The following is a 9458-nucleotide window of genomic DNA, read 5'->3' as shown; positions in this document are numbered from 1 at the left end:
CTCCCATAGAGTGAGAGTCTTTAAAAATACATAACTAACTGTGAGAATCTTGGAAACCCACTCTGTCCTATCGGGTGGTTTGGGGATTGCATTCTCTGAGTTTTACGACCTTTCTCCGGCTCCTTTTCTGAAGTTGTGCCTCCCCCGTTGGCATAACCTCGCTGGCCACTCTCTAGCCAACCTTCCCGGTTGCTGGTTCCCGTCCCTTTAGCTCACTGTCCAGGGTCTAACTCGGGGTCTGGGTCTGCTCTTCCCTCTGCCTGCACACTCTCCCCAGCCATTTCCAGGATGACCACGTTCGCTCCTGTCTGGTGGGCCCAGAGAACCAACCACGCCGTACCAGTGTGTCCATTCCCACCAGCGGCACCCACCATGCACCTCTGTCCCTGTGTGTGTTCTCCCTGCACCACCTACCATTCTAGGTGTACGTGCCCCTGCCTGCCAGCCCATCAACAAACCTACTCTCGAATCTGCCCTCGCCCTCTGCTTTCCCGGAGGGAGTCGGTTCTTTATGTCACAGGCCAAGAGTAGCAGGCAGAAGATACATTTCCCCTCAGCCTGGTCTTAGCAGCAGAGACAAAGCCCTCATGTCCTCAAATCACTGACAAACGAGGAGAGCCTTCAGGCCCTTTCCTGTCCCACGCAGTCGGTGCCACGAACGAAATGCCTGGGCTGCTAACACTGGCACCCGCTAGCTCATTGCTGTGCGCTCAGGAAAGGAGACAAGGCTGCTTTCTGCAGAGCAAGGCGCTATTTATTTCCACGTCCTATTTTTATATCCAGCTCCCCGCCTGCCTTGCCTTAAACAGGTGCCCCGAATAGATATGTAAAACCACTTGAGCACCCTTGAATCTTGATTCGTCACAAGGATAAGTAGGAGGTGTGGTTGTTGTGAGGAGCTATCAAGTCAGCTCCTACTCAGAGCCACGAAGGGACAATGGTACAAAACGGAACGAGACACCCCCAGTCCTGCGCCATCTGCACAATTGGTGCGCTGGAGCCCGTTGATGCAGCCATGCTGTCCATCCATCTCATCGAGGGGCCCCCTCTTTCCCACCGACCCTCTGCTTCACCAAGCATGGGGGCCTTCCTCGACAGACTGGTGACTCCTGAGGCCACGTCCAACGTATGTGACAGGAAGTCTCACCACCTTGCTTCTAAGGAGCTTTCGAGTGCTGACTGAACATCTTCAACACTGGTTTGTTCTGGCAGTCTTTGGTATTCTTGGGCAACGCCCTAATTCCAACACATCAATTCTTCTCCAATCCTCACGATTAGTTTTCCAGCTCGTCGTGCGTGTACGGCCTGATTGGAAATATCACGGTCTGTGTCGAGTGCACCTTGGTCCTCAAGGTGACACCTTGGTTCTTCAACACTTTCAAGAGGTCCTGTGCAGCAGACCTGTCCAGTGCAATACGTCGTCACCCGAGTTCTTAGCTGCTGTTTGCGTGAGCACTGGCTGCAGATCCACGTGAAATGAGATCCTTGCCACCGTCCATCTTTTCTCCGTGGATCATGCTGTTGTTTATTGGTCCAGCGGTGGGATTTTTGGTTCCTGTAAGTGGGAGCTACGCAGGTGGAACTCAAGAGGAGATGGGCTGGGGGTGGTGGCACTCAGATGGAGGACACAGAGTGAATGACCGAGCAGAGGAGCGAGGCAGTGAGACATGTAGAGAAAGGGGTACTGGTTGGGGATGCCAGAGGGCAGAATCCCTGTGAGGTGGGCACATGGCAGGCCGGAGCAACCACACTGCAGACATGCTCCCACCGTGTGGACCAGGTATGCGGGCGTTACATCACCTTCCTGTCGACAGAGAGACCTCGAACCCAAAAAAAGCCCTTGTGAAAAGAATCTTGACTCCACAAGCAAGGCAAATGAATACATCTTGGTTTTTAAATCAATAAGGATTCATTGTTGGGAAGATGCTTAGCAACGCGTATCCAGTCAGCCATTTCTACATGCCCCGCTCAGTGACCCTGGCTACGTGTTGTGAGCTTTGAAAGCCCACCTTCCTGTCTTGGCTTGTTCTTACCCTTTGACATAAACTCCTCATGTTCTGATCTGACCTTTTGAGCCCACCTACGGAGTTATTTTTTTTTTTAAAAAGAACACAATCCTGAAGCCAGGCATTCTTTACTGGTGAAGCTAAAGTAGTTTTTTTGTTTGTTTTAATAAATCATTTTATTGGGGCTCATACAACTCTTATCACAATCCATACATACATCAACTGAGTAAAGCACCCTTATACATTTGTTGCCCTCATCATTCTCAAAATTCGCCTTCCACTTGGGTTGTAGTTTGGTTTTAAGATGGCTTCAGGGGATATTTTTAACTTAAGGTTCAAAGTTGATCTCAGGACAATAGTTTCAAGGGTTCCTCCATCTTCCATGGCTCCACAAAGTCCAGAATCAGTGAGCATTTGAATTTCTGTTCTGCATGTTCCTCCTCCAGATCAGGATTCTTCTATAGAGTCGTTGATCACAATGTCCAGGAATGATAGTGGGGCACCACCCAGTTCTTCTGGTCTCATGGCAAAGGAGGCAGTTAGTTATTCATGGAGACAGTTAACTCTCTGTGATAGCTACATAATCTAGTGTCAATTTTTGAGGATTACTAGTGAAGGGGTGGAGTCTGGCCTGGCAAGATATAGCCAATGAGGCCTCTGTGTGGGCATAGCTTTCTCCTGAGAATTCTGGGAAATCTGGTTTTTCCTCCTGGAGGCAGGAGAGACTCTCTTGGCTCACTTCCTTGTAGATGCTTTACTGACAAGACACATGTTGCTACACTCTGGGAGCTGGAGAAGCCACATGGATCTACCCTGATGCAACCAGACCTCTGGAGCTGGAGAAGCCACGCAGAGACCCCTGCCAGTGTTGGGATGCTTACTATACCGCTGGATCCACAAGACTTCTCACCCACTGGCCTGTGATTCTCCTGCATTGCATGTGTTTCATGAGTCTGAAGAGGATTTTATAGATTGGTATCGGACATATGGGCTAATATCAGATTTATGGACTTGATCTGGACTGGGCTGGGACATTTTCTCAATATTCAATTGCTCTTGTATATAACCCTCTTCCCTATACAACTATGAGTGTCTCCATGGATTTGTTTCTCTAGTCTACCCGGACTAACACACCATACATTCTATTTCCTCTTCCTCCTCCTTCTATTGTTCCAGGTGAGCAGACACCAATTGTTGTGACTTGGGTGGTCACTTACCATTTGGGGATTTGGAGTTTTCATCATTATCGGGGCCCTTTCTCTTCTTCCTAGGGTGCGTGTCCTGAGTTCCCACAGGTGGATGCAGGCGCACATCTGTACCTGATAATCTCTCTTTGCTCTGGAAAGCCCACCCACACCTACCAACAACATCCTGGCCCGAGGATCGATAACCAAGACCCATGGAAGCAGCAGTCAAGAAGGCAAACACCATATCGTCCTGGACAAATCTGCTTCACAAGACTTCTTTAGAGTGTTTCAAAACAGAAACCGAAGGATGTTCTTTAGACGACTAAGGTGCACTTGCCCCAAGCCATGGCGTTTCCAGGCAACTCGTGGTCATGAGAAACTTGGATAATGAAAGAGGAAGATGGAGGGAGACTTGACCTATCTGAGTTGACACAAGTATAGCATTCCCATGGCAGAAGAACGGACAGCTCTGCCTTGTTAGAAGTATAGATGTTTCTGAGAAGTGAGGAAGACCGACCTTTGTCTCACTTGCTTTGAATCTCATGTACCGTGGCATGTTGTGAACAGAGACCAGTCCCTGGTTGGCAAAGTAGTCTCGGGAGTAAAAAAACAGGAAGACCCTCTGCAAGACGGGTTGGCACAGGGGCCGCTCCGCTGGGCTCGGTCGTAAGAACAATTGTGAAGATGGTGCGGGACCAAGGCGTGCTTAGCTCAGGTGCGCACAGGGTCTCCAGGAGCCGGAGCTCCTCCAGGCCCCTGACGACGACTAACAACCACATCCCCACCTCGCCTTCAAAGCTGGTGCGCCCAGTCCAGTTGCAGACATGGCCAACGATTTTCCGAGAAGCCCTTCCTAGCATCTATGAACGTCTTCCAGGTTGGTGTCATAACCATTCCTGCGCACAAAATAGACGTGACAAATACACGTTGTCACGTCACCTCCCCAAGCTCTGTTTCAAACCTGGAGAGGGGGTTTATAAGAAAGACGTGTACACAGGGCCAGCACGCCAAAGAAAATCTAGGCTGAGTCACGTTTGCTGTGAATCGTTAATCTGCATAACCAAAACCAGCCAGGTGGCCTTCGCCAGCCAGAGGACTCTATTCAGCAAGCACAAGTCGTCTGCAAATTGGTTTCCATGGTTTGCCGTCCTGGCCGCTTTGCAGGTGGTGGAGGACACGCAGCTTTTCCCTGCGTGTTAAGGAGCCAAGCAAGCGATGTCACATTTTCCCTGACACCCTATCATCTGGAGCTCCATAAATACCAGCCTCGTTGTCTGGGAAGGGAGCCATAGCCTGGCAGCTTGAGAGACGAAATGGTCCCATCCGTACTGCTCTGCCTGCTCTTTCTGCAGCTTCCCTCAGCCTTCGTTTCTTTTGCCAGAAACATTTCTCTCAAGTGCAGGCAAGACGTGGCGGAATTCCTTTCTGATCTAAATTCAAAGGAGCCCAAAGAATACGCTCTAAGAAGTAAGTGACCTTTCCCCGAGCCTGGTGGGGAGCTGAGCTGGGAGCGGAAACTGGTCCAGGGCAGTCTGAGGATCGTGGAGGGACTCAGCTGGGAGTGTTCTAGCACAACTCTGGAGGGTTAAAAACACGGAAACAGACAGGAAAGGGGAGACGAGTTTCCTTTTCGAAAAGGTTCCCGGAATCGGAAGAGAAGGAGGGATTTTTAGGAAGAAGGCAAGAGAGGAAATCAGCCGAAGGAACCACTGCCCCCCAGGACTGTATTAGAGCACCCCAGTTTTCAAAGGGCGAACGATGGCCCTGACAACCCCAAATCCATTTTTCAGGGTCCTTACGTAAACCAAGCTTCCATCAAATTCTTTATCATCATCAACCAGTCTTGTCCTCATATAGAGGCTTGGACAGTGGATTACCTCCAACTCTTGCCAGCCAGCCCAGGGAGGGGCAGTCTCTTTTTAGGCACTTGCCTGGCTGTATCCTAGATGGAGGCCTCTGTACTGGGGACAGTACAGGAGGTGGCAGAGCCATGAGTCATGCCCTTTCAGCCTCGTCCTGACTGACTTGGTTGGACCAGTCTTGTAAGTCCTTCTATCCAACAGAGTATCTGTGTCCCAATCCTGGTCTTCCACCTGCCCCTGTCATCTGTCCTCCCTGTAGCTGTGGTGCACGGATCTGCCACCCAGCATGAATTTGTGACCGATTCCTTTGTTTCATGACTGTCTCATAAGTGTCCCGACTGTGACTCTTCAGATGCCACTTTGAGCTTGGGCTGTTGGCCTCCCTCACCTGGACAATGTGTCTGTGTCTTTGGATGGTTTGGGCCTCTTTTAAGAAGTAATACATGTTCTCCTTACATTACATTTGAGATTGGGGTCTCCTTTGTACCCCCCAACAGGACCAACCTCAAGAAGATGAGGATGGTTTCTAGAGAGTCCCTATTGAACCTGGATGTACCGTCACGTATCCCACCTCCTCCCTGTGTCTCCTGTTTCCACGCCTCCTCCAATCCTTACCCTCTGGACTTGGTCTTTGGATAAATGTTGCCCTTTGGAGCTCAAATGGTTGATGATTCTAATATGGGGGTGAGTTCAGTTTGAGGCCCAAAGGGTGGCTACAGGTCATAGGCTTGGGGGGGGTCTTACTGGTCTCTGTCTAGTAAACTTAGACTCAAGGACACCCCATTTTGAGTTTGGTTGTACCCTTTCTCAAAAGTTTCTCATGTGCTCCTCCTCAGAGCAGTTGGCAGTGGTCGGTGGGCACCACCTAGTTCTTCTGGTCTCAGGGATGTGAAGACTGATGTTTGTGTGGTCACTCTCTTCCACATGTGTTTTCATTTACTTCACTCTGCTTGTTGCTGGATGGGGAGAGACCAATAATTTCACCTTAGAGAGCTGCTCATCGACTTCCAGGACCCCAAAGTAGTATGTAGAACATTGTCTTGGTCAACTGTGTTATACCAAGGGACCTCGGTGTCCCCCAGGCTAGAGGCCTGGTCCCCTAGACCCAGCTACTCATTCCCTCAAGGTGTTTGGCCATGTCTAAGAAGCGGTCATAACTTTGACCATTATCTTTTTTTTTAATTAACTGGGATGAATACATGTGTAAGATCATTCCATAGTTCAATTACGTCCAGCAGAATTTGGACATCTGCTGCCACAATCCATTTCCGGGCATTCCTCTTCTATGTGGTTTCCTTGACATCATCACCCCTTCACCCCGTGCCACCTCCGTGTCCCCCTCTCCCCCAAACCCTTATTCCAGTTGATGACTCTATAGGTGTGTCCATCACCTTTTAATTCCACTTTTTCTGTAAACATTTTTAGGCTCCCTGAAATATTGACGTCAATGTTTGATTTCTATTTTATGACGCAATATATGGATCTATCCTCATTGTGAAAAGCTCTAATTAATACAGACAAAGCTTATGTTCTTTCTGTTCCTTTCCTCAAATTCAGTCTCCTGGATGACAGCTGTATCAGTGGGAGGCAGGCATGCTGGGGGCGCAGTTGTTAAGCGCTTGGCAGTTCCAGCCTCCCAGCTGCTCCATAGGGGAAGAGGTAGCCATCTGTTTCCGTAAAGATGACAGCTTTGGGCACACTATGGGGCAGTTCTACTCTGTCCTGGAGGGCCCTATGCACTGGATGTCAATGAGTACCAATGAGATGTATTTTACCAGAACTTTCTCCTAGCATTTTTGTGTTGACATATCTTACTAGAAAGATAGATATTTATTTTAGATTTTGTTTGTAAACCATAAAACTATATTTGGTGTTCTTAAATGTACTCCATCTAAAATGGTAATCTGTCTTAGCACATTTTCCACCGTCACAAAGAGAGATTTTTTTAAGTTGCTGCATAGCATTGCAAAAACATACCAATTTACCAATTTCCTAATTGATAACGTTGGACTCTTTGAAACCACGGCCATTCAACTGCAGGTGTTCTAGAACGTGGCCTTTCATTGGTTCACCGAGAGGGATGGGTCTGGTTTCCCCCCCTCAGTGAGCATGGCTGCCATGTGTGTTCCTGCATGCTTCCCAGAGGCAAATTCTGAGACCTCGCCTCCCCAGTCCCTGGGTGGGTCAGTCAGGATGGAATCTTTGCTTGAACAGAGACCAGAAGCCTGGTCAGCTTGAGCAAGTGAAGGCAGCTACGCAGCCTGGTGCCCCCAACGGCAATGTACTCAGCTGCTCCCTGCAAGGTCGGTAGCCACATGGCCTCACTGTGCCGTAGAACCCATGCAAAGCCCACCATCAGCCCAAGACCTTCGAGGCTCGAACTAGGCTCTGAACCAGCTGGAACCAGGAGCTCCCCATGGCAGCTCTCACCACACAGCCCTCCTGGAATGGAGGGACCCCAGGCTTCCCTTAGACCCCTAATCTTCCTCCACTCAAGTCTCGTTGACCTCGAGCCACAGTCCTGAGTGGAAGAGACACATTCTTGACATTGCTGGTTGGAGAGTGCAGGGCCAAGGCTGCACATGCTTCTTCCTGCTGTGTACCAGCCTTCGGATTCCAACTCTCACTCACAGTGACCCTACAAGACTGAGGACACCTGCCCCAGAAGGCCTCCGAGGACAGACTTATCCACAGGGTTGGATCTCTAGGCCTTTGCTCTCGCAGAGCTACTGTGTGGATTCGAAGCACCTCTGACGTTTTGCTTGGCAGCCCAGCGCTTCATCATGGCACCACCGGGCTCCCTGGCACACAGTGACCTTATGTGAGGTTTCCCAGACAGGAGCGTAGAGCCCCTCTGTGTTAGTCTGGGTACATTTAGAGAAACAAATGCACAGAAACTCATCTGTATGAGAGAGTTGTTTTTAAAAAAAAAACAACACACACATTTTATTAGGGACTCATACAGCTCTTATCACAATCCATACATACATCAATTGCATAAAGCACATCTGTACATTCTTTGCCCTCATCATTTTCAAAGCATTTGCTCTCCACTTAAGCCCCTGCCATCAGGTCCTCATTTTCCCCTCCCTCCCCGTTGCCCCTCCCCTCATGAGCCCTTGATAATTTATAAATTATTATTTTGTCATATCTTGCCCTATCCGGCATCTCCCTTCATCCCCTTTTCTGTTGTCCTTCCCCCAGGGATGAGGTCACATGTAGCTCCTTGTAATCGGTTCCCTCTTTCCAACCCACTCACCCTCTACCCTCCCAGTATTGCCCCTCACACCCCTGGTCCTGAAGGTATCATCCGCCCTGGATTCCCTGTGCCTCCAGTTCCTATCTGTACCAGTGTACATCCTCTGCTCTATCCAGACTTGCAAGGTAGAATTCGATCATGATAGTTGGGGGGGTTGTATGAGAGAGTTTTATATAAAGGGTGAGTGCACATCAAGAAAACATCCCAACCCAGTACTGTCCAAGCTCCAAAGTCCAACATTAATGGATATGTCTGACACCAGTCCACAAAGTCCTCCTCCATCTCACAAAAGATAAGCAATGACGCCGACTGCATGAGGAAAGCCAAATCAGTGAACGTGTAAGCATCTCAGCGCTGGCAGAGGTCTCCACACAGCTGCTCCAGCACCCAGGGCTGCCTCGGGGTAGATCCATGCAGCTTCTCCTCAGGGATGTCTTGCAGGAAGTCAGCCTTGCCAGCCAAGGCAGAGAACTGGCTAAGGCAGCTGCACCCTGGTCCAACCATCAGAAAGCAAGAGAACCAAGAACTAGAAAGGCGAGGCTCACCGAGTCATTTATCCCTCCGCCCTTCAATTAACCTCACATGCGTTTATTGGTCAGGCTGGCACAGTAAACTTTAACTACCTCACTCACCTTTCTGCCCGGGAGAGGCTGATCGGGGCAGTCAGCAGCCCCCCATCTAACTCCAGGGACCTCAGGATTCCCTTAGAACACGTGGGGAGAGGTGATTCTCTAAAAGTAAATCTAGCTGCTGTTCACTGCGAAAACTTGCTCTAGGAAGCCAGATTGAGGACACTGGAATTGTCCCACAAAGTTCCTAAGAGCAGATGGTGGAGGTGGGTGTTCTACTCCGGAGGTGCTGGGGGGATTTGAACCAGCAACCTTTTGGTTACCAGCCAAGTCCTCAGCTGCTACACCTGCAGGGCTGCTTCTTCCTGTGCTTGCTCCACGTCACCTTATCAGGCTTCAGGTGGCTGGAGAGGAAACATTTGGCGTAGTAGTGGTTACACGTGGGGCTACGAACTGCAAGGTCAGGAGTCTGAAATTGCCGGCCGCTCTGCGGGAGAAAGTCGGGAGAAAGGCAGGGCTGTCTGCTCCCATACAGAGGTCTCATCTGAGAAACCCACAGGGCAGCTCTCCCCGTC

The 9458-nt window shown here is 49.8% G+C and overlaps 1 protein-coding gene across 1 annotated transcript in view; it reads left to right on the top strand.

The window, feature by feature from the left end:
- Positions 1–937: 937 nt before the first annotated feature.
- LOC142428088 (O-acyltransferase like protein-like) overlaps positions 938–9458 on the top strand; it is a 43856-nt gene continuing 35335 nt past the window's right edge. Inside the window, exons 1-2 of the mRNA XM_075533224.1 lie at positions 938–1126; positions 4546–4660. Coding sequence (XP_075389339.1) covers positions 938–1126; positions 4546–4660 — 304 coding nt within the window. The remainder of the gene's footprint in view (positions 1127–4545; positions 4661–9458) is intronic.

Source organism: Tenrec ecaudatus, chromosome 15 (assembly GCF_050624435.1).
Source record: "Tenrec ecaudatus isolate mTenEca1 chromosome 15, mTenEca1.hap1, whole genome shotgun sequence".
Taxonomy (NCBI): Eukaryota; Metazoa; Chordata; class Mammalia; order Afrosoricida; family Tenrecidae; genus Tenrec; species Tenrec ecaudatus.
This window is presented reverse-complemented; position numbering and strand designations above follow the sequence as displayed.